The following is a 26345-nucleotide window of genomic DNA, read 5'->3' on the forward strand; positions in this document are numbered from 1 at the left end:
AAAATTTATCCGACCGTGCTGATATGCAGAGTGGATATCGAATGTTGTCCCTGTATATAAGAAGAATGGAAAATTGAGAGTTTGCATCGATTTTAGGGATCTGAAGAAAGCCACACCCATGGATGGTTATCTGATGCCGATAGCTGATATGTTAGTAGATGCAGTAGCCGGGCATAAGGTTATTAGCTTTATGGATGACAATGTAGGATACAACCAAATTTTCATAGCTAGGGAAGACATAGCAAAGACCGCTTTCAGGTGCCCTGGCTCAATCGGTCTGTTAGAGTGGGTTGTGGTGACCTTTGGTCTAAAGAATGCCGGTGCAACTTATCAAAGGGTGATGAATTATATTTTTCATAAGTTGATCGGCAGGATTGTTGAAATCTACATCGATGATGTAATGATAAAATCCAAAGGGTACAAAGAGCACCTAGCTGATTTGCGAGAAACCCTAGAATGCACAAGAAAACATGGCCTAAAGATGAATCCTAATAAGTGTGCTTTTGGAGTATCAGCTGGACAATTCTTGGGATTCATGGTCCACGAGGGAGGAATCGAAGTTGGTTAGAAAAGCGTAAAAGCAATTGATGTGGCAGTTCCACTGACTACTAAAACAGAGTTTCAATCTCTGGTTGGTAAGATCAATTTCATTAGAAGATTCATTTCAAATTTGTCAAAAAGGATCCTATCGTTTTCTCCCTTGTTGAAGTTGAAAAATGATCAAGAATTCAAGTGGGGTGACATACAACAAAAGGCGTTTGAAGAGATAAAAGAATACATGAAGTGTCCACCTATGTTGGTCCCTCCTCAGCAAGGTAAGCTTTTTAAGTTGTACATATCGGCTGATGACAAGACAATTGGATCGGCCTTGATACAAGAATTTGAAGGAAAAGAAAGAGTTGTTTTCTATCTGAGTAGTAGACTACTGGATCTAGAGACAAGATATTCTCCCACCAAAAAGTTATGCTTGTGCTTATATTTCTCTTGCACTAAGCTGCGACACTACTTATTATCGGCCGAGTGTACAGTTGTTTACATGGCCGATGTGATTAAGCATATGTTATCAATGCCAATACTGAATGGGAGAGTGGGAAAGTGGATTCTTGCGTTATCAGAATTTGACTTGAAGTACGAATCGGCTAAAGCAATCGAAGGACAAGTAATGGCCAATTTTGTCACCCAGCATCATAAGCCAAGCATTGATTATGTAGAACAGTGCCTTGGACATTGTTCTTTGATGGATCATCATGCAAGCAAGGTGGTGGCAATGACATCGTTATTATTTCCCCTTGAGGGGCAAGTTTTGAGTTTGCTCTTCCGACTGGGCCAATGATTACCAACAACCAAGCGAAATATGAAGCTATTCTTAAGGGACTTCAACTTCTTCGTGAAGTAAAGGCCAAAGCAATCAAAGTATTTAGAGATTCACAGTTAATTATTAATCAGTTGATCGGCCTATATGAGTGCAAAGAAGAAACGCTGAAGGGGTATTATGATGAATGCCAAAAGTTGCTCAAAGAATTTCTTCATGTCTCTTTCCCACATATTCCAAGAGCACAAAACCAAGAAGCTAATTGTCTAGCTCAAAGTGCATCACGGTATCGAGTGTTTCGAGAAGTCTTGAGTAGTGAAACCTTGAATGATGATTGGAGGGTCAAAATAGCCGATTACCTTAGAGATCCATCTTAGAAAGTTGCCAGAAAGCTAAGGTATAAATCGGCTAAGTATGTTTTGTTGGATGATCAGTTATATTATAAAATAGTCGATGGGGTGTTGCTCAAATGCTTAAATCAAGAAGAAGCTAAGGTGTTGATGGGTGAGGTGCATGAAGGGATATGTGGAGCTCATCAATTGGCTTATAAGATGAAATAGATTATTCATAGAACTGGATACTTCTGGCCAACGATATTGGAAGACTATTTTGAATACTACAAGGGGTGCCAGGACTGTCAACGTTTTGGTAATGTCCAGAGATCGCCTACGTCGGCCATGAATCCAATAATCAAGCCATGGCCGTTTCGAGGTTGGGGAATTGATTTAATTGGCCAGATTTTTTCACCCTCAAGCAAAGGACATAAGTTCATACTGGTAGCAACAGATTGCTTCACTAAATGGGTTGATGCAATTCCTTTGAAGACGGTAACCTCAAAGAACATGATTGATTTTGTTAGGGAGCACATTGTGTATCGTTTTGAGATTCCTCAAACTATAACTATCGATCAAAGGACAATGTTCACATCGGAGGAATTCGGAGATTTTGCTGTCAGTATGGGAGTCAAGCTACTAAATTCTTTTCCTTACTATGCTTAGGCTAATGGCCAGGCAGAGGCGTCCAATCAGATTATGATTAAGCTGATCAAGAAAAAGATTAAGGAACAGCCAAGGAAGTGGCATTCAACGCTTAATGAGGCACTATGGGCATATAGGATGGCCTGTCATGGATCAATTAAAACGTCGCCTTACGAACTTGTGTATGGCCATAATGCAGTTCTTCCCTAGGAAGTTCGGACTAGGTCGAGGCGTGTTACATTATAGAATGATTTGTCAGCTGAAGTCTACAAGAATCTTATGATAGACAACTTGGAGGGCTTGAGGTGCCTTCTGCTGCGTGCTCTCGAAAATATCGAAGCCAATAAACTGAGGATTGCAAAATATTACAATAAAAAGGTCAAGATTAAGCAATTTTCTGAGGGAGACTTGGTCTAGAAAGTGAAATTGCCGATCAGATCAAAGGGCAGTAAATTTGACAAATAGTTACCTAACTAGGAAGGACCTTATCGGATCAAACGTTGTACGCCTGGTAATGCTTATATTTTGGAAACACTAAGAGGAGAGGAAGAATTTGGTTGAGCAATCAATGGGAAATATTTAAAGAAATATTACCCTAGCATTTGGATTAATACTTAACAACCAATTTGTTTAGTCGTCAGCTCTAATAGCCGATATCAGAAAGGTATCGCCTCTAGTACAAAAATAAATCCAAATGGGTAAAAGCCGGTACGATGTGTATCGCGTATAGAAGCAAAGCAAACATAGACGAAGTGATGTGTATAATATAAAGTACAAAACAAAGGAAAATCACTCAAGATGAACAAGTTGTTTGCTAAATGTCACCTATTACAAGCTACGGGCCAAAAAACACTTTGCTTACTATATCATCGACCAGGGTGTTGAAGGCTACCGAGTTGGCGGCGTTAGAGAAATCCTCAACCAAACGCTCATGCTCTCCAGGGTGCGCCGCGTCTGGAAAACCGTGGGGAAGAAGACGAAGATTGTGGCAAGAACGGGCTTATACAGCAGCCAATGCCATGACATTATCATGACAAACGCCATAAAGAGCAACCTTCCTAACACGGTTCGGGATGTCATGCAAGCGAACCACCGGAACAACGCCCCTAGCATTGACAAATCCCGTCGTGTGATCCGCAGCTAATCGAAGGCTTTCCAACTGAGCAGTTAGATCTAAAAAGATTTAAGGAAAGGATGGTCAGAAATCTTGGGGGCAAAATTAAGAAGAAGACAGAAAAATTATGGTAGATGTCTCACCCATGATTCTGGCTTTAGCTCTGGCCAACCTTTCCCCCACCAGGCTGACCTCAGGGGATGATCGGCCTTGAATCATGGCCAAAGCCGATTCTGCAAGGGAGAGACAGCTGGCTAGATTCTGGTCAGTTCGATCAATGGAGACCAGTAGATCGTCATTGTCGATCTACCTCCTTGGGTAACGGGGGAGCTAGCGGTGAATTGGTGCTGAAGGTGACCCCAAAGGTTGAGTAGAGTCAGCCCTCTGCTCCAGAACAATGGGAGCATCCCAAGTTGCACCCTCTTGGCGATGAAGGCGCTGGCGCGATGATGCAAATCTGTGGAGGGCCTCCTCAGCAGACCCCTTGCTATTCTCCATGATCTCAAACCTACAGAAAAAGCAGGAACTATACTAAGGGCATAGAAGGTTTGAGACAAAGCAGGTTGTTTTTCAATCCATAGCCGTGGCCCGTATATATAGCCTGGGAAGGTGAGAAGATAGATTTCGCCGGGGGTGTGAAATTGAAATCAGAAACAGAAATGGATCGACACTTCAGAAATTCAGGGGACGAATAACGAAGAGATAACAGATTCAAACTTATTGCTTCCCCAAATTACAAAATATCGTGGGACAGATACGAAGAATTTACATTGACCAGAGATCAACCCACCAAGGCTTCTTTGGATTGAAGGGAGTTCAGGTCCCCACAAGGCCGAAGGTCATCGTGAACCAGGTCACATCGGCCCGTTGATAAAATTGTGTCAGAGAAGGGGAAAGGCTGCCCACCTAACAGATGCCCAGCTGATTTATCGGTAACTAAGAAACTATGGGGAAGAAGCCTGTGGCTTTCTCGGTGGGCGTTTGGTGGAACGAACATGGGGAAGGTGTCCACACATTTGAGCCCTTGCAAACACTAGAATAGCTCTACGAGCATGGAGAGAAGACTCAGGTGATATCATAAGAATTCTTCTAACCGCAATAGCTAATCCTCTTGCTCGACAAGACGCTAGAATGAGCGACACAATCACCCTATGCACAAGAATTCTTCTAACCGCTCAAGATCTTCATAACAAAAGGATAGACCATGGAGGGTCTGGTGGAGTCAGAAGCACTAGAGGGGGCAGATAGAAGAGAAACATGGCTGAATTGTTGAGTTGCTCTTGCTGGGGTCGGATAGACATTTTATAGCCGGACTGAGAAGATGAATCCAAATGCCCGTGAAGCAATGATGTTCTCATAAAAGTTTTGAAGCATGGGCTCATAAGCTGACATAGGCAGCGACAAACAGTAGACCCTAGATCAAGATTCTTTACCCATGACTGCGGACCTATCGGGGGTACAGACATGATAATTTTGGGATAAAATTTCTTTTATCCTAAAATTGGGGGGCATGTGTTTACACCAAAATTTGGAAGAAGAGTCATTGGGACTCGAAAGCTCACAAGATCATGTCATCAAGGAATCAATTGCGTGCAGATCAGAACCAGCTGATTCGAATGCAACACTAGAATCGGCTTTCTTCAGGTAGCGCCAGCAGATAATGACAAAGGCTACGATCGACGCCGGGACAAAGCATGTTGGACTCTACAAAAAGGGAAAGATTAGAGTCTAAGTTATCTTAAATTAGGAATGTTTTCTCTTAGGGCCAAAGATTGTGGTGAGTCGTGCTTAGATAGGAGTCATGTGTAGATCTCGGGTATAAATATCAAACCCCGGCTATTATAAAGACACACAATCAATCAAATACAAGTTACTTAGTTTTTTCGGCTCCGACCACCCCTTAGGAGTAGGAGTAGAGTAGATCTCGGTGAGTTCTTCAGCAAGTACGACTACATCGATCCGGTCGACCTCCACTGCTTGTCTGTAAGTACCGTCATGGTTTATACTTCTGTTCATACAGCTTCATCGATCCGGTCGACCTCCACTGTGACTCTGGTATAAGCTAGTTATCGACTCTTGTCTAGTTCAAATACGGCTGCATCGATCCGGTCGACCTCAACTGCTCAAACTAGATTAAGGTCAAGTTATCGGCTCTATCTAAGGGTGGCGTTCCTTCGGATAGATTCATTAAGTTACCGATATTGCTTATTGCTTCCATTATTTATTTAATTACAGCAATATCACTTCGCTCGATTGGGATTGATCTAGATCGGCCTTATATCTTTTTTAACCCATCGTTTGTTAATCTAAATTTGATCTAATCTGCACTTTGAATGATGAGTTATGTTTTATCGGTTGTTCTATGTCAATCTTAATCGTGCATAGCGTGCGGTTAAGGCATGTTTGATCTTGAGTAGATCTATTGGTTAGCGAAAACCGTTCCATGGCCCCATTATCACGGCCTGTGTGATTCTGCCTCACACCCGACTGTTAGCACCGTGGAGTGGGGATCGTTATTTGGTAGATCCGTTCTTAAGAGGGCATGACCTTAACTGTGCGTTATGCCTGAATCGGCTATTTTAGCCGATATCGAGTGCTTTCACGAATAGTTCATGTCACGAGACTGTTGAAGTAGAGATAGGTTGAAAGTTATGTTAGCCCCATGATCTTATTATTGTATTACAGCCTGTATGATTTTTCCTCATGCCCCACTGGTATTAGTAATAAGTTAGGGTCGTCGAGTCTATTGTTGTTTTTACGGCCTACATGATTCTACCTCATGCCCCACTGGTCATAGCAATAGATGAGATCTAATATGTTCACTAGATTTATCTTTATTAAATGGTTAAGTGATGATGAACAGTTTCTTTTATATAAAAAGGGGTTCGGTTACTTTTAGTCATTGGCTTAGCATAAATTATTCCTTGTTGATATCCTTTTGTCATTGACTAATATTTGTATAAATAATGATATCCATCCTGAACAATAACTGATTCTTCTTACACAACCTCATGAGCTTTAACTGATTTATTCTTATGAATATGCTAGAATCGACTATTTAGTCGATCTCCTTTCATATCGGCTCTCAGAGCCGCACATTCGGGACTATCTGGCAATACCGGCACGTTCCACCCTAAATTACTGATAAACTTTCTCTCCTTATCGATTGTAGGGTCAAATTGACTGGCACATCTTAGGAGGAGTGCGCAGGATCGACCACCCCTACGCTGAAGCAAGGCGGATCTCCAGCTCCATCGAGCAGACCCTTCTAGCTTGCTCATGTGCCCTCAGCACGAGATGGAAATTCCGTGTCGACACATATTTCTGGCATGCCAGGTGGGACACCACAATCGTCATAGCGGTTCACAACAACAACGACATCCTTATGGTATATTATGAAGATCTACCTGATGGAGATAAAGGTGTTATCAGCAAAGCTATAGAAGAATTTCAGAACAAGTGTTTGTTGTCCTACACCAAAACACGTGACAACACAATTGTTCAAAAATATCCACTACCAAGAGTTCTATTGCACGGGCAGACAGACACAGCTGAAGCTGAAGACAAGCATTTCTTTACGGAAGTTGTAGACAAATCTGTTCGTGATGCCATATCAAGCCATAATGAAGCTTTCTTGGACACGTTCCACAACGCCATGAAAGAAGCGATTCATGGATTTCTAGTTGGTCAAGTTGGGCTAACTTATTACAACATTCTAGATCCGTCGACCCAAGGGACTAATCTAGTCAGTACCAGCCATCAAGAAGCAGCACCAACTGGTAATGGTGATGTCCAGGCAGTTTAGGGTTCATCTAAACAAGCTCAAGGTACTACTACAAATTAGATATAGTATAATTCTAGACTGTCAGTACAGCATGTGCAACAGTCGGTGAGGCAAGGTTAGAACCAGGTGATCAATTTTGGCACATCAGGCCACATACCATCGTCGGCTCAAAAAATAGCACCTTCAATTCAAAGGATCCATAGAGATATAGATCCTCATGTCTACAATCAGAGACTTTAAGCAGCAAGCCAGCAAAGGACCCAGCAGATAGAGATTCCACAAGGGTATCACTATGGGATAGATTATAACACCCTTCACATGATTCCGAATCTAGGGTATCAAGGCACACGGGACTGCTCGCCCTCCCAACCGTCGGCGGCCGCTCAGGCGTCCACCTTTCTTTCTCATCCCAGACCTGCTTCATGCCTTGGATGGAGGACTGCTCGCCCTCCCGTCGCTTCTGGGCGGATGAAGCTGAGGAGGAGCTCCCTTCACCGTGGTCCCTTGGAGCGGGGTCACCGGGCCTCTTCTCGGATGCGTTCCTCGGCTGCGGTCGCGGGGAGTGGGTTTCCTTCAGCGACTCGGAGGACTACTCCGACTTTGAACCCCCCTCGCCACCGTCGATAGGAAAGGGTAAGGCTGTCGCAGAGGCGAGTGGGCACCGTCGGCATGTGCATCGCCATCATCATCATCATCATCTGTAGAGTTCCGGGGGCTTCATGGCGGCAGCTAGGTGCTCCCACCCCTAGCTGGACCTAGCTCTAGGCATCGCTTCCCACTGACACCGTGACTCCCCTACGGCGCATCCCGCTCGTGCATTTGAGGAGCCGGATGCCTATGGCTTCTACCAGGTGCGTAGTCATTGTCGCTTGCGCCGTCACTCACCACCCAAACCGACACGACCTGTTCCACCGACGCTGGTGGGGCTTTGCTTCAACTGCTTAGCGAGCAACCATGTCAAGGCAGATTGCATCTTCTCGACAAGGTGCTTCAACTATAGTGCGAGGGGCACAACGCCTTTGCATGCCCACTTCTTGTGAGGCATGTGGGTGCCAAGCATGGGCACTTGTCGTCGTGGTCGTTGGGGGGTCGTCGGGTCACCCAGCGGCGGCCGTCTGCCAGGCGCCGGTGGGCTTAGGACATCGCTGATGACATGCCCTCGGCGTGGTCTATCTCCATGGGACGGTTGCCATCGGTTCCATACTGCTGTGTCCCACCGACTCTACCTCCCCCACCTCCCCTGCCACCCGCGCCGCCTCTGTTGGGGTCCCCTAGCCCTGTGGTGGCCGGCGCGGCCGCTGTGGATCCTGAGGACGATCGTGCGGTGCGCCAGCGTCGCACAGAGTTTGTCCTCATCCCTCGCTTGGCTGAGTTGCATGCTACTGAAGATGCGCTAGGCCTTGTGCTTGTTGCGGTTGCGGTTGTTGGTGGTACTAGGCCCCCGATGTCGCCTGCCATGGTTGCCCGGTTCCTTTTCGAGCACTTCGGCATGGCGGCGGAAGATGCTGAGGTCCGTCGCCATGATCTAGAGGATTTTGTCATGTGGCTCAGGCGCCAAGGACAGGGATCGCGTCCTCGCTACTCCACTGGGGGGCCCTACTAGCTTTGATCTAGCAGCCATGGCGGAGGACTTCTATGGCCAATGGAGGGTTGTTCAGGTTTAGGGTGCTGGTGGGGATGAGGCGCGTCCCCCTCCATGCCCAGAATGTGTCGACGGCGCAGACCATCCTTGGCCCTACTTGTGTAGACGTTGATGTCATCCGCCCGAGTGACGTCCCGGCGGATGATGACCGCAAATTCTTCATCATGGAGTGGTGTATGCATCCACGGTTCATCCCCGACGAGCAGATCATGTTCATTCCTGAGCCACGCATCCAGAATCCCATCGAGGCCACTCTAGTGGACCTTCTGGGTCTACGCTACCTTGTGCGGCTATGTCTGGTCGCGTTCCAGGATTAGAACACTCCACCGGCGTCCCCTACAGACGATGGACATGATGCTGCTGATGCTGATGAAGATGACGCATCAGACGACAGCAACTTCAACCGCTTCCACCCTAGGATCGATGAAGGACGCTGTGGCCCGTCGCTGGGGCCGACACCTGATGGCGACTACTTCAACGACCGTGACAGTGATGACGATGGCTCTATTGGCAGCAACAACAGCCGCTTTCACCCAGGGATTGACCATTGCTGCGATGGTCACTCGTGGCCATCTAGCCCGATCACCGTGGCTAGAGGGGAGGAAGTCGCATCGTCCATTGTGCACGCCTATGGGCCCATGGACGAGGCGGGTGAAAGCTCTAGTTTGATTTTGGTGAATTGATGACACCCTAAGTGCTAACCTAATTTATCTAAGTGATCATGAGATAGGTAGCACTATTCCAAGTGGTGGAGCAATGATGAAGATCATGATGATGGTGTGACCATGGTGATGATCAAGTGTTTGGACTTGGAAAAGAAGAAAGAGAAAAATAAAAAGCTCAAGGCAATGGTGAAACTTGATAGGAGCTTTTTAGTTTGGTGATCGAGACACTTAGCGAGTGTGATCACATTTAGGATCGATAGCTGTACTATTAAGAGGGGTGAAACTCATATCGAAATGCAGTTATCAAAGTGCCACTAGATGCTCTAAATCGTTGCATATGCATTTAGATTCTAGTGGGTGCTAACACCCTTGAAAATGTTTGTGAAAATATGCTAACACACGTGCACAAAGTGATACACTTGGTGGTGCGTTCGATCGCCCTGAGTTGGGCTGCAGTGAGAGCCCAACAGCTTTATTTCGAGGGGGCCTCTATTTAAGCCCCATGGCCAGCTCAAACTCACTATCTTGACCATTTGCATTGACATAACAACCTTGTGAGCTTAGCCAAAGCCCTCCCACTCACCTCCATCATAGATTGATCATCTTTGTGAGATTGAGAGTGAATCCAAATGCAGTGCTTGAGTGATTGCATCTAGAGGCACTTGGTATTCGTGTTTTATTGTGGATTTCGCTTGTTACTCTTGGTGGTTGCCGCCACCAGATGGCTTGGTGCAGCGAGGATCGTCGAGCGGAGGAAGGTGCTTGTCTCCGTCTCTGATCGTGGTGATTGTGAGGGGTTCTTGACCTTTTCCTGGCGGAGAGCCAAAAGGTACTCTAATGGATTCCTCGTGGCTTGTGTGATCCTCATCTTGTATTGGTTGTGCGGCACCCTATTGAGGGTTTGGCGTGTGATGCCAATTAACGCGTGAACCTCCAAGTGAGTGTATCGCCACAACAGGGAGTAGCTTGTCGACAAGCAAGTGAACCTCGGTGAAAAATCATTGTGTCACCTCTTGTCACCGGGACTCTATTGTAATTGATTGGCTTCATGTTGTGATTGGCACACTTCTCTACACGGTGGTATAAACATCTCAATCACTTGTGTATTTACATTCATAGTGTAGCTAAACTCTTTAGTGTAATTAATGTTGAGAGCTAGCTTGTATCATATCTAGTGGTTAGTGAGTCTCTTTAGTTAGTCATTGAGAGTTCACTAACTTAGTGCAGTGGCATAGCCTTTGTGTGCCTAGAGATCATAGAGACTAGAATTGTAGTAGGTGGCTTTCATTTTAGTAGGCTAGCGCAACATTTGTTTCGCCTCATAATTGTCTAACCATTTTGTTTAGTGTTGTTATAGAAATTTTTATAGACTATTTACCTCTTGTAGCCATTAGGACCTTTCAGCAGGCAGGTCGCTGGTCATTGGCTCCGTGGTCTGCCTGATTCTAGTTGGGCGTGCTATGCGTGCTAGGTTCTATGGCAATTCAGGTCCTGTGCTCATCAGGGCAGGTGAAAAGCTAGGCACGGACAACTTTGACCCCTCGCCTGGGCTTGTCGCTCGCCTCGGGGACGCATTCGAGGATGGCATGGGCGCTGATATGGACCCAATGTTGGTCGAGCAAGCCCTACCACTCTTGCGCCTAGGGTCAGGGGTCCAGCGCGATAGTGCAGGCAGCGATGACCTTTTCCCTGTTGGCGACGCGTGCGGCGGTGCCCCGGGCTTCCTGGGAATGTTTCCCAACGAGGACCCATCGCTGTTTGTGGGCTCCCTATGTGGACGAACCTTGGACCATGATGGGCCAAATTTTCTGATGCAGCCCAACATGAGCGGAGATGGCTTGGGCCCGCTCCCTTCCTGGGATCCGGTATGTGAGTCCGCTCTAGGCTGGGCCAGCCCTAGGCAGGAGCGCTAGCTGGGCTATGAGCAAGAGCTTACAATGTCTGATGGGCCTGCCTCTGATCTAGTAGCTGATGAAATTATAAGGCCTGATGGGCTTGTCTCTGATGTCCCTAATCCGGTCGTCGATGTTGAGTTGGGGTTAGATCTGGTCATCGTCGATGATGAGTTGGGGTCAGAGGAGCCTGCGTCGCTGGGAAACCTGGCACCAGCGGCTACGTCCCTGGGCGCCCAGGCATCGGCGCCGTCCGTGCATGCCACGGTAACGTCGCTGACTGAGTTCATCGACTCCCTATGCCTTCCCCTGTAGGAGCCACTCATCGACTCCACTCCGCTCTGTCGTGCCTCCTGTCAGTCAGCCCCGTGGTCCCTCGATGTAGCACACGTATCGCATCCATGACGCACCTTTGCGACCCGAGGCCAGAGATTCAGGCCAAGAAGGTCATGTTGTGAAAGTGGAGACCAGCGGGGAGGTCATCTCCGTCGCAGAGTCCCGATGCCTCCTATGCCGACAGGTTTCATTAAACCTTCAAGGAGCCCTTATCCTCCTCCAAGCGCACGGCCATGCGCGAGCTATTCCTGGTGGGAGCCCGCCAAGCGGTTGCTTTGGCGTTCGACGTCTAACTGATGCCCGTCACTCGTCGCGCGTTCTAGTTATCATGAATTACAATCAGTTCTTAGTATGGAACGCTCGTGGGCTCAACAGCCGGGCACGTCACCCTGCTGTTAGGGACATCATTGTCCTGTGGTTTGCCTTCAGGAAACCAAAGTCGATGATTTCTCTGTATCCATGATCAATGGACTAATGGGACCTGATTTCGTGAGCGACCGATTCGTCCGGCGATGGACGCCGGATGGCTCTTACTCCGCATCCTCAGCATACCGGCCGTTCTTCCTTGGTATGTCTTCATTGTTGGGAGCCAAGGAGCTTTGGAAGTCCTTGGCTCCGCCGAAGGTGAAGCTTTTCTTTTGGTTGGCTTTGCACGGTCACATTTGGATGGCCGACCATAGGAAGAGGCATGGTCTCCAGGATACGGCGGATTGTGCGCTCTGCGCCCAGGAGGACGAAACGGTTGATCACCCGCTTATCTCTTGCGTCTACGCAAGGGAACTGTGCAGCTGCCTATTGCGTCGCTTTGACTGGGATCGGCTCACTCCTCTGCCAGGGACTATATATATATATATATATATATATATAGACACACACACACACACACTGGTGGATGGATGCAAGATGTCAGGTGCCTACAGAACTGCGCAAAGGGTTTGACTCGGCAATTCTTCTCGTCTCTGGGCGGCTATGGAAGGAACGCAACTCCCGTGTCTTCGACAATGTGGCCTGCACGGCGGCTCAGGCAGCACGGAAGGTGATGGAGGAAGGGGACGAGTGGATCGTCGCGGGCTTTACGGCACTCTCGTTGTTCATGGTGGCCGAGATGGTGCCTTAGAGGCCATTTCTAGTTGTCGCAAGATCTTTCATCATGTAGTACGTTACTTTTTCCGCGTGGTGGTTTGTACCGGCGCCATCGAGGCATCTCGCCTTCGAATGGCAGTGAACTCTTTGTGCTACTTCTTCTTAATGAAATACACGTGAAGTCGTGTTCTAGAAAAAGAGAGCTCCTGGCATTAAAAAAATATTCGAAGAAGGTTGAAACAACTTCGTTCTGAATTTTCCACCACGTCAGGCCCAGGAAGCAGTCGGCGCATGGTCAGGAATACAGCTCTCCTCGTCTCAGTTCCTGTTGCTCTCACACTGCTGCTGCTTCTTGGTGTCTATATCTGCAAGAACAGAACTACAAAGAAACGTATGTGCTGAAACAACTTCAGCGTATCTTTAGAACAATGTGCTGTAACCTTCATATTTGAGCTGACTCTTTCATTTCCTCGAGCTTATAAACAGGGTATGGAGATGACGAAGAAATGAGAAGTTCAGAAACTCTCCAGTACGATCTAGGTACTCTGCTCGCTGCCACTAACAACTTTTCAGAAGAAAATATGCTCGGGAAAGGCGGTTTTGGACCGGTCTACAAAGTAACTTCAATCCTGCAGCCCGAAATTTAACTTGAGCAAAATGCCCAACATGCCAAATAGTCCTTCTGCTAACAGCGGTAACAAGCACAAAACACATGATAGTCTGACCTCAATGTTCTTCAGGGTACGATGCAAAATGGGCAGGAAATTTCAGTGAAGAGACTGTCGACAATCTCACAGCAAGGACTTGTGGAAATGAAAAACGAGATTGCCCTCGTTGTAAAGCTCCAGCACAAGAACTTGGTTCGCCTGCTCGGTTTCTGTGTCGATGAAGAAGAGAAGCTCCTCGTCTACGAGTTCCTCAGCAACAAGAGCCTCAACAAAATCCTTTTTGGAGCATGAATCAGTGACCCTAACCCTACTATATATCATTTCATATCATATCACTCGGACATTTGTTTACCAAGTGATGTAAATTAAACCAAACTTTCAGATCCTGCAACGCAACAGCAGTTAAGCTGGGGGCAAAGGTACAAGATCATCGAAGGGGTCAGCCGAGGGCTTCTGTATCTTCACGAGGATTCACGGCTGACGATCATCCACCGTGATCTCAAGCCGGGCAACATCTTGCTAGACGCAGACATGAACCCCAAGATCTCCGACTTCGGCTTGGCGAAGCTGTTTAAGATCGAATCAAGCGTAGAAAACACAAGACATATTGCTGGAACTTAGTAAGTAATTTGGCGTCAACAAGTTCTCAATTCTTCCTTTTTCTTTTCCTCAAAGTGTCTGAATTTTTCCAATAGAAGAAAGGATAAGGGTATATACGTGGCGCCATTTGTACATGCATCCTGACATGCCATTGTGTCTCCGAAATGCAGCGGATACATGGCACCAGAGTACGCCTATCGCGGCATCTTCTCTACCAAGTCAGATGTTTTCAGCTATGGCGTCCTTGTCCTGGAGATCGTCACGGGCCGGCGAGATTCTGAAGATCTGCTAAGCTTGGTAAGCTGTAACCTTCGAATCAGAACACGCATCACTACCTTTTTTTTTTATGTGTACTAGCTAACATTATTTCTGCTTGCAATGGCGACTCAATTTTGTTATAAACGATAGGCAATATAAACGACGAAGAACAGTAGATCAAACACAGGAGACACGAGATTTTAACGTAGAAAACCCTCCCAAGGTGGAAGGGAAAAAACCACAGGCACCAGCCAGCAAATCTTCACTATATCGGGTGAGGTTACAAACACCGGAGATTTACAACTTGGGGATACCCTAACCTAGGGGCCTTCCCGTATACAAGTCTATGATGCCTATGAAGGAGGTGGTCCGTATATATAGGGAGAAAAAACCCCACACCCTCGTCTATTAGCAATACGGAACTAAAAGCGTCCGCAGTGTGCGCTCCTATCCCGGTCCGATGCAATAAATGCGAACATCAACCTGGCTCCTATACACTGTGAACCCGATTCGATGGAGGAGCCGCTCCTTCGTATCGAACCCGGCTCCAAACCTTCACGAAGAAGGGGATCGGTTGTTTTTCTTATGGGCATGGGGCCCACGTATAGAACCAACCCCGATCCTATACATTGCTGGTAGCATAACAGATGACGTCTAATCGTTCGTGGGGCCCAGCTAAGGACCACCCCTGGATCTATACACTGCTGGTGCCCTAATAGATGGTGTAGTCCCTCTTAACGCTAATGGGCCGCTTTGCTTCGGCCCAAACTTGAATTTGGATCATAGCTCAACAAACTCCACCTTGAGACAAATTCCTTCTTGTAGCATAAAACGAACCTTCACCCTGAAACAACAAAGAAATACTTTCGGTGCCAAATAGCCTCTTGGACTAAACAGTTATACCAACTAAGCTTGAGCAAAGCTCAAACTTAGCAACAGGAAGTGGCTTTGTCAACATATCAGCAGGATTATCATGTGTGCTTATCTCGCATACCTTCAGCTTACCTTGCGCGACCACATCGCGAATATAATGGTATTTGACATCAATGTGCTTCGTTCTCTTATGGAACATCTGATCTTTAGTGAGACATATAACACTTTGACTGTCACAAAATAAATTAATGCAAGAATCATCTCCACAAAGCTCAGCAAACAAACCTTTCAACCAAACTGATTCTTTACATGCTTCAGCAATAGCCATGTATTCTGCTTCAGTGGTAGACAGGGCAACAACGGGCTGCAATGTTGCCCTCCAACTCACAGCACAACCATTAATAGTGAACACATAACCTGTGAGAGATCTCCTCTTATCCAAATCAGCAGCAAAATCTGAATCCACGTAGCCAGTGAGTCCCTTATCAGTCCTGCCAAACTTCAAACAGGCATTTGTTGTACCACAAAGGTACCTGAAAATCCACTGAACAGCCTTCTAATGTTCTTTACCAGGATTAGCCATGTATCTACTAACCAAACTCATAGCATATGATAAATCAGGACGAGAGCAAACCATGGCATACATCAAAGAACCAACAGCACTAGAATATGGAACTCTTGACATGTACTCAAAATCCTCATCCGTACTAGCACATTGTAAAGCTGATAATTTGAAATGAGGAGCAATAGGAGTACTAACAGACTTTGCATCATGCATGTTGAAACGATGAAGAACTTTCTTAATGTAACTTTGCTGACTAAGAAATAACAAACTAGAATTTCTGTCTCTTGTAATTTCCATACCTAGAATCTTCTTAGCAGCACCAAGATCCTTCATCTCAAACTCACTACTCAACAGTTTCTTTGACGTAGTGATTTCTTTCTTGCTCTTGGCAGCAATTAACATATCATCAACATGAGCATAAGCAGTGCAACCGAAAACTCTCAACTGTGAATAATCAGCAGGCATACCAGACCATACCTCAATGAGAGTTTTCTTATTAAGTGGGATAGAAGGTGACCGGTTGATCAAGTAACAGGCAGTGTTAGCAGCCTCAGCCCAAAAACGCCTGTTCATATGAGCATTGGATAACATGCAACGAGCCCTCGAGATGATCGTTCGGTTCATGCGCTCAGCCACACCATTCTGCTGAGGAGTGTACGGAATGGTGTGGTGCCTAACGATGCCTTCTTCCCTGCAGTAATCATTAAAAGCATCCGAACAGAATTCACCGCCATTGTCAGTACGAAGCAATTTTACCTTCTTTTCAGTTTGCCTTTCTATCATAACTTTCCACTCTTTAAAAGCAGCAAAAGTATCATCTTTACTTTTTAGAAAATAAGGCCACACTTTTCTAGAGTAATCATCAATAATGGTAAGCATGTAACGAGCACCACCATAAGAGGGCTTACGAGACGGCCCCCACAAATCAGCATGTACATAATCAAGTGTACCTTTGGTGGTATGAACAGATGCATTGAATTCTACCCTCTTGTGTTTGCCAAAAATACAGTGCTCACAGAACTTCATCTTACCCACAGTGCAGCCATCCAGCAGGTCTCTCTTGATCAATTCTGTCATACCAAGTTCACTCATATGCCCAAGACGTATATGCCAGAGATTAGTTTTACTTGGTTCATCATTAGAAACAACAGCAGCAGTGACGGAACCATGTAAAGTACTTCCTCTAAGAACATATAACTTTGCAGAGTTCATATCACCTATCATATAAATGAGAGAGCCTTTTGATACCTTACACACTTCACCTGAACCGGAGTGTCTGTACCCCTCGGCATCAAGTGTGCTGAGGGAGATGAGATTTCTGGTCATCTCTGGTATGTGCCTCACATCTTTCAGTGTGCGTATCATACCATCATGCATCTTGATCTGAACGGAGCCAATGCCCACAATCTCACGGGGGTTGTTATCTCCCATACGCACAACATCTCCACTCTGCACAGACTCATAAGAACTGAACCAATCTCTATTAGAGCATATATGAAACGAGCATGTAGAATCAAGTATCCATTCATCACGACCAGCAACACAACCAGCAAAAACAACCAGAACATCTCCTGAATCAGAATTATCAACAGCGGAGACAACAGAGGCCTTACCATCACCATCGGATTTATTTTTTGGTTTATACGTACCGTTTCTTTTCTCCTTATTCTGCAGCTTCCAACAATCCTCAATGACATGAGTATCTTTCTTACAATACCTGCAGAACTTATCCCTGCCTCTGGACTTCGAACGGCCTTTACCATTCTTGCTCTTGTCTCGATTATTGTTGTTGTTGTAGGTTTTTTGCTCGGGCCTGCCTCTAACCTGCAACACTTCGCCCTTGGAGGATGACACATCAGACTGAACCATACCTTTCATCTTCTCCCTCGTCTGGAGGGCCTCATATACTTCCGCAAGAGTTAGTTCATTACGGCTTAATAGTATGGTATCTCAAAAATTTGCAAATGAAGTAGGCAGTGAGCATAACAGTAGAAGAGCTAAATCTTCATCATCATATTTTACCTCCATCGACACTAGGTCGGCAACGATCTCCTTAAAGATCGATAAGTGGTTCATCACCGAACCACCTTCTTGCAGCTTGTGCGTGAACAACTTCATCTTTACGTGCATCTTACTGGTTAGATCCTTGGACATACAGATCGATTCCAGCTTGAGCCAAAGTTCTGTGGCAGTTTTCTCCTGCAGCACTTCTTGCAAAATATCATTATGTAGATGAAGTTGAATCAGAGACAGAGCCTTACGATCCTTCCGCTTCTCTTCAGCGGTCCATGACTTCTGCCATTTTCCTCCGAAACCGTCCAGCGCCTCATCAAGATCCGAAGATTGTGCCAGAATCGCCCGCATCTTGACTTGCCACAGTGCAAATCTCGTCTTGTAATCCAGCAGCGGTAGATCAAACTTCATCGATGCCATCGCGAAACCCTAAGGTCAAACCAAGCTCTGATACCACTTGTTATAAACGATAGGCAATATAAACGGCGAAGAACAGAATCACAGGAGACACGAGATTTTAACGTGGAAAACCCTCCCAAGGTGGAAGGGAAAAAACCACAGGCATCAGCCAGCAAATCTTCACTATATTGGGTGAGGTTACAAACGCCGGAGATTTACAACTTGGGGATACCCTAACCTAGGGGCCTTCCCGTATACAAGTCTATGATGCCTATGAGGGAGGTGGTCCGTATATATAGGGAGAAAAAACCCCACACCCTCGTCTATTAGCAATACGGAACTAATAGATGGTGTAGTCCCTCTTAACGTTAATGAACCGCTTTGCTTCGGCTCAAACTTGAATTTGGATCATAGCTCAACAAATTTTGATCATGTATGTATGGCCATGGGCGGGCACGGCCGCACGGACAGGTTTGGAGGCACTGGAGCCTCGGCAGCGTGCTGCAGCTTCTCGACGGCTACCAGGCGGAGGAGCCGGACAGGCTGGAGATACTGAGGTGCATCCACATCGAGCTGCTCTGCGTCCAGGAGGATCCGCAGCTCCGGCCCCGCATGGCGTCCGTCCTCCTCGTGCTCAGAAACCGCATCGTCTCAATGTCGCCGCCAACCAAGCCGGCCTTCGTAGTCCCCATAAAGAAGCCATTGGAGACAGCAGGGGAGCCGTCGACGTCGATCAACAAAGTCTCCGTCTCTGACTTGGAGGCACGTTAATGGATTAAAGGATTAGCATGGACGAGGACGACGTGATCTTTCAGTTCTGCTCTTTCCATTGACATTACAGGAGCTGTAAATTTTTTTAAATTCAAATTCAAATTCAAAAACAAACACGTTACGCATAACATTCTCACCCCCGTGAATCAGTTTAGCGAGTCGGACAAGGACAGCGACAAACAAACGGAGGCGAGGTGGAGAGTGGAGTCGTATAACACATTGGATCGGAACCTGGAAAGGAAAACAAGGACGAGGCCGCATCCGACTATCCGAGTCCGACACGGCCGCCGCGCACCGCCAGGCCTATAAAACGGCACCTACCTGCCCGTCTCGCCATCGCATCAAAGCAAAGTACGTAGCTCCATCGGCCAACTCACAACGCAATCGAGATGGGGCGCATCAAACGTGCGGCGTCGCTTCTATTCGCCGTCGCCCTCGCGCTCCTGCTCCCGGCGTCGTTCTGCGCCGCCGAGCCGATCAAGACGACGCCCACGCACTGGAGCTTCCACCTGCCGCTGCCCGACGGGGTCACCGGCGCTGAGAGCCTCGCCTTCGACCGCCGCGGCCAGGGCCCCTACGCCGGCGTCTCCGACGGCCGCGTCCTCAAGTGGGGCGGCAGCGCACTCGGCTGGACCACGTTCGCCCACGGCGCAAACTACCGGAAGATCCCCCTGTGCACGGCGTCCGTGGGGCCGTCGGAGCAAACGGAGAGCATGTGCGGCCGCCCGCTTGGACTGCAGTTCTTCGCCATGACCGGTGATCTCTACATCGCCGACGCGTACATGGGGCTCATGAAGGTCGGGCCCAACGGCGGCGAGGCGCAGGTGCTGGCGACGCAAGCGGCGGACGGCGTGCCGTTCCACTTCGTCAACGGGCTCGACGTCGACCAGGCCACCGGGGACGTATACTTTACGGACAGCAGCACCACCTACCCGCGCAGGTTCAACACCGAGATTATGATGAACGCCGATGCGACGGGGCGGCTGCTCAAGTACGACGCGCGGACGAAGCAAGTCACCGTGCTCAAGGCCGATCTGCCGTACCCCAACGGCGTGGCGGTCAGCACCGACAGGACACATGTGGTGGTGGCGCACACCGTGCCGTGCCAGGCGTTCAGGTACTGGCTCAAGGGGCCCAAGGCCGGCCAGTACGAGCTCCTCGCGGACCTGCCTGGGTACCCGGACAACGTGAGGCGCGACGCCAGGGGCGGCTACTGGGTAGCGCTGAACCAGGAGAAGGCACGGCTCGACGCGACGGCACCTCCAATGAAGCATCTCGTTGGCGTCCGGCTTGGCGTAGATGGCACTGCGGTGGAGGAGCTGACGGCGGTCAAGGGTGTGACACTGAGTGACGTCTCTGAGAAGGACGGGCAGCTGTGGCTGGGATCTGTAGAATTGGACTACGTAGGCCTAGTTTAGATTACTACACTAGCTACAGTATTTTTTATTTAAGGAAGACCTGGTTTTCAGAATAGACCGTAACTTTAGTTAGACTGCACATTATGCATGTATAAGTTTGTTTATGACGATCGAGTTTAATTATATATGCGGGAATTTCATGTGTTTTATGTGGGTTTTGTTTGCTTTTGTGTTTTTTTTTTTTGAAACTTTTGTTTTTTTGCTTTTGTGTTATGTCCAAGTTAATCAATAGCATAGAGAACAATATATTAACCATGACACAAAATAAAATTACGAATTTTGGCATTATATGCATAATTGTGGATTGCTTGACTTATGATATCAATTGGTATGTGGACCGCCGTAGCAACGCTTTTGTTTCGTTATCGTCGCACAACTACAAATAATGTTTTCACCAATGTTGTTACTGTTAAGAATTCCTCAATTAGAGAATTGATGGGCTCATACCATATATGCCCTGATGGGCTTATACCATATATGCCTATATAAAGGGGCTACATGTACATCTATATGGACTAATGAAAAGCGATGTCTCCCTTCATATACTTGTCTCATGTCTATTTTTGTGCGTTGTTCTCGAGGATGGGAGAGGGAGACAGAATCTATCAACTACTTCTACGCGTCTCTTTCTTGCGATCGGGAACGGGAAACGGATCTGCCAATCCGTGAATTGGCCAATTCTTAACACGTTATCCGCAGCTCTTCCAACTGGGTGAGCCGTTCTTAATTTGTTGATTTATGAATCTTGAAATATGATGCTAATCGTGGTTTGATTTTTTTTTTCCCAACGCCTTGACTTGTGTCTCTTGATTGAGCGCCGCCAACTGGCCGTGGGCAATGTATACATCATCGGCCACAACCTCTACGTTGGAGAAGGATAAAACTCCGATTTGATTAATCAACACACATCACATCAGCAAAGGCAAGCGTGCATCGATGCAATATATGCATCGAGTCCATGTTGGTCTAGAAGAAAAAGGCCACGATGAAAATCATATATCTCGTTTGCCTTTTGATAATCAATCTCTATTTGGATTTTGCTAATAATAGATTGATTTTTTTATGGGACCCGGCGTCATCTCACGATTCGGGAATTCCGCGAGCCTTGGAGCCATCCACGTGCTCATGCATGGCCGTTCGGCCATCCCGCCGCCAGGTGCCAGAGCGAGCAGCCATGGATCCAATCTGCTACATACGTCGATCCTGCTGACACGAAGTCATGCATGGTCTCCAGTGCCGCCGCCCCATCTTCATGGGCTTAATTAGCCCTGCCTGACAATTCCATATTTTTTTTATTTAGATCAATCTAGCACATATGAATAACAGATTGATCCTCTTCTACATGAATCTTGTGCGTACGGAGGCACCTTGTGCACACGGAGGCATCGTGATCAGCGGCATATACATCACTGGACCGATCCCCCATGTTGCCCGTCGGCGAGGATGTGCGCAAGCGCTCGGCATCGACCACACCTCGTCGCCACTAGGCAGGTCCTTGGCCTAGCCTATATGCCCTACGCGGCACGAATTTTCCACAACAACGAATGTGCCACGGTTTATTGTTGAATCTCTTCACCATTACTGTTCTACTAGATCTATATTATAAATCTTGTAGATTTTAATATTTCTAGTAGATCTTCCGAAGCGTACAAGACTAGTAGTTTTTTTTTATGTATATAACACCCGATGTGTTCTACTAGTGTTTTTTTAGTACGCTCCACGGACGTTTTGTGATTTTAAGCTAAAATATTCCCCTAGGCAACATGAAGTTGCTAGAAATACCAAAATAATTGATATTCTAAGTTTTTTCGTGATTAGTGCAAAAGAACTATACTTTTTTTTGACTAGCGAAGCCCCGAAGTGCATATCAGGACATAGAATTAGAGGTTCCCACAGTTGCTGAAATGACAGTGGGCATCATAAAGGGAAACCATTGTGTTGTATATAAGGAAAGTAAGCCAAATGATAAGGGTTCACCCATAAATGATATCAAATGAAAGTGACGGCTATATAGCATGACTCTATGCGATAATATATCGGCTAGTAGTGCTGTATATGTCACATCACACCTACTTTATTAAGATCTACTTGCCAACTACCAGAAGATGGAAAGCAAGTAAACAAGTTTGAATCCCACATCACAATGAGCTAGAAGCTAACTTGGTATTAACCAACTATGGGTTATAGTAGCTATCCTAGACTCTGAAAGGCCACATGGATCATGACCACAATGCTACTAGTGATGATATTTTTTACATGTATCTTTTACCTACCAAAGTTGCGCTATCAATTGAGAGTCTATCCCAGAAGGATACTGGTCTTTGTTGCTCTTGCCAAGCAGCAATTTTTTTTGCTTAAGTCAATGACTTTGCATTAAAATAACTTTTCCTAGATAAAACAAAATTCTTGGTCTTATTGTTCTATTTAAAAGCTTATCTTCATGCTGAACAATAAATTGATCCGAGTCATGATTTATATAGAACACGAAATATGTTGCAACAAATATAATGACTCAATTTTTCTAAATGGTATGAGTAATTGGGTCAAATTTGGGCAATAAACAAAAAGAGCTAGACTATGAAATAATTCTACATCCCAAATTTTTGCTTGGCAACCACGGCTAAATGCCATATTCTTGCTATCATACTTATGCACACCAAGCTTAACGCGCCTGAAAGCGTGATGCCACCATTAATTATCTTTTCTTGTGCATATAACCTAGAAGGTCAATATACGTAATGGACAGATTGATTGCCAATTATATAATAATCGGTGAGCATTAGCCCCTGTAGGATTGTTATGGCTAGATTATGGGTTACGTCAGAAACTACATGTGTTAAGTCTAGAAGGCTGCATATGCATTTGTTGAAACCAAGAACTTGCAGAACAATAGTTTATAATCTACCAGAAGTTATGGACTCACCAAGAAGTTGAGTAAGCACATCAATATTCATGCAACTGCATTAATAAAGTCCAAGCTCACTGCATAAAAATTAACCGACCCCCTAATATTAAAGCGCGTAATATTTCCCAAATAAACCACCACTAAAGCATACATATACACCACTACAAGTTGGTGAATAGAGAATTTTAGTATGCTATTAAATATCTCGACATTAGGGGGAGATGAATGCTCATATTATGAAATGCCTTGATATTTATGTATCAAAACGCACAAATCCAAACTAAACTAGTTGTTTAGTTACACTCCTCTATTCTATAGCATGGAGTTATGCCAGATAACTATTTGTATTGATGAGGAGCAACCAAATTGGTTAAAATCTAAATAAATGCTTCTACCCGAAGTAGATGTGGATATATCCGGGATTAATTTCATATCCATCTGACATTGGCATTTTGATCAAATTATGCGGGGACGCCTGCAAATAAGATCTATTGGCCTAAGTCAAAAGCAAATGCTCATGAAGCAATCTCACATTATATGTGACAAAACTCCTCTCATACTCTTGTAGAGAAATCACCCTACTGGTGAGTCACCTCAGGATGAGGTTCATCCTGAAGATGAAAATCCTAGCAATGCACGCGTACTATAAAGCTAGGAAAATACGGAACAATAATGGATCTATCGTTTAGGGAAATAACAAAGATCATTATTAAGATGTTTAAAGTCGGAAAATATATGTCGACACTTGTTTACCTCTATAATTTCTAGATGAGTCTCTTTGTGAGAACCCGGATCCGGAACAAAGTCCATGGCAAGAGTGCTTGAAGCTCTCATATCGGGTCAAATGAAATATGCAATTGAGGTTGAACCAAAAATCGCTAAGTAAATATCTTGAACCTAATGTTCGGATAATTATGGGTTATCATTGAAATCATGGGTGGTGAAAAGCGATGGTTCAAAAGGTCCTAATAGAGACCAGTTCTGGTATAAGTTTTACAAAATATGTTCCGCTATATAATGAATCTGGCTAATGGCATGAATCAAAATATGCAGTTATGGGATTCTGAAAATCCATGAAGACCACCGTCAAAATCTCATACCAATATTGTCTTTACGAGAAATGATCTCCCCATAAATATAACAACTCCCTGAAGGATTTTCCTTGAAGGAATATATGGTTACAAGTCTGAATGCACCAAAATAAGTGAGTTCCTCGTAAGGAGTAAAGACCCATATAAGACCCAAGAGGTGAGAATGAAAAGAGGAATCGAAAGGAACAATGGTATACCATATAAACACATGTGCATTTCATGAACTTTTACTATGAGTGTATATATACTTGTGATATAATGCATTCTCCACCTGAAGATTTGGAATTAAAGTATGATCTGAAAATCGATATGATATATATTTTGGTGTTACTAGCAATACTTTCCCCATTATGCTAGAAATATAGACTTGTGATGTCTCACTATGTATTAAAGATAAAGATTCTTGAAGAATCTAGAATCAATCCCAGTAGGAGTCACCACTATTATGAATAGAGAAAATTCTTATGATATAAAGAATAATGATTATTGGTCACATCTCGAAGATGCGTGTCAGTACAACTTTAGAGTGCACAAATATGCATCCTGATGTATGCATGATAGAATATAGTAAATTCCTCTATGTTATTCTTTATTCTCAATGTTCTTGAAGAACAACGTGATGAATGTCATGAAGACTAAATATTGTAATCTCATTTGTACTATGTTTATTTTCAAATAATGGTTAGTGTCATGGGAATGAATGACTTCAACTGATGTTGTCATCAGGGGAGTATTTACAAGATATTGATCGTCATTCACAAGACTCTGAAAGTTTCAAACAATACCTAGAAGGCTTCCTAACCTCTGTTGAAAGCTCTATCGTGACACCATTTATGAAAATGTTTTTATTTTATGTACACTGCATATTTTTACCTCACGAGTTCCAGAAGTAAGATGAGGTTAAGATTATGAAATGATCCTTGTAATGTATGTGATATACTTATTAAGTCTCTATGTGCATATGCTTCCTTTAGAAAGCGTTTTTTGGCATAACGGGACAGTTCTACAGGATTCAGGGAGAGAACTTTACTACAATATTAACTCTTGATCAGAATTCTAGAGAATTCAAAATGATATGATCTAGAAGGTCACAATTTGATTCAGAAGGTCACAATTTGTCCTGAAGACATATGTTGTACTCTTTTTTCCTTGATGAGTTTTCCTGAAGTTTCTCATATAAGGTTTTTAATGAGGCAACAATGTGCAAATGCATTAAGCGACAATAATGTACTCTTTCTCCATATTTTTCCAATGGGTTTTTGGAGTTTTAACGAGGCATGTATTTCTCATGGTATTTGTCCAAGGGGAAGTGTTAATAATTCCTCAATTAGAGAATTGTTGGGCTCATACCATATATGTCCTGATGGACTTATACCATATATTTCTGAAGGCATCTATATAAAGAGACTTCATGTACATATATGGACTCATGAAAAGCGATGGCTCCCTTCATATACTTGTCTCTTGTCTATTTTGTGTGTGTTGTTCTTGAGGATGGGAGAGGGAGATGAGATCTATCTACTACTTCTACACATCTCTTTCTTGCGATCGGGAACGGAAAACGGATCTACCAATCCGTGAATAGGCCGATTCTTAACGGTTACCAACAAATACACCTACATATGCGATGGAGCCCGCAGGGGAGCCATCGATCAACAAAAGCCTTTGTTTCTGACTTGGAGGCACGTCGATGGACTACATGGTTAGCATGGACGAGGACGACGTGATCCTTCAGCTCTGCTCTTTCCATAAAAATCACACATGAGCTGTAATTCTTTTTTTGCTCAAATTCAAATTAAAAAACAAACACGTTGCTCAAACTTTTTTTAGTTGAGTAATGTTTATATACCCCCTCTTTTTTATTTCCACCGTTAATAAAAACTGCACCAAATTTTTTTGCTATCTTTTAAAAAAACATGTTAATCCATCCGTTCCAAATTACAAGATATTTTTGGCTTTTTTAGATGCATTACTTCTTT

General features: G+C 45.2%; 1 protein-coding gene and 1 pseudogene across 1 annotated transcript; both read left to right on the plus strand.

Annotated features, from left to right (window-relative positions):
- The window catches only part of LOC136511074 (cysteine-rich receptor-like protein kinase 6), a 36197-nt pseudogene extending 17245 nt beyond the window's left edge, over positions 1 to 18952 (plus strand).
- Positions 18953 to 19341: 389 nt separating this feature from the next.
- LOC136509977 (protein STRICTOSIDINE SYNTHASE-LIKE 10-like) lies at positions 19342 to 20370 on the plus strand. The gene has a single exon (XM_066504558.1). The coding sequence runs from the start codon at positions 19342 to 19344 to the stop codon at positions 20368 to 20370; it is 1029 nt and encodes a 342-aa protein (XP_066360655.1).
- The last annotated feature ends 5975 nt before the right edge of the window (positions 20371 to 26345 follow it).

Source organism: Miscanthus floridulus, chromosome 16 (genome assembly GCF_019320115.1).
Source record: "Miscanthus floridulus cultivar M001 chromosome 16, ASM1932011v1, whole genome shotgun sequence".
Taxonomy (NCBI): domain Eukaryota; kingdom Viridiplantae; phylum Streptophyta; class Magnoliopsida; order Poales; family Poaceae; genus Miscanthus; species Miscanthus floridulus.

Coding starts and splice junctions, on each gene's coding strand:
- LOC136509977 (XM_066504558.1), top strand. CDS start 19,342: ATGGGGCGCATCAAACGTGCGGCGTCGCTTCTATTCGCCGTCGCCCTC.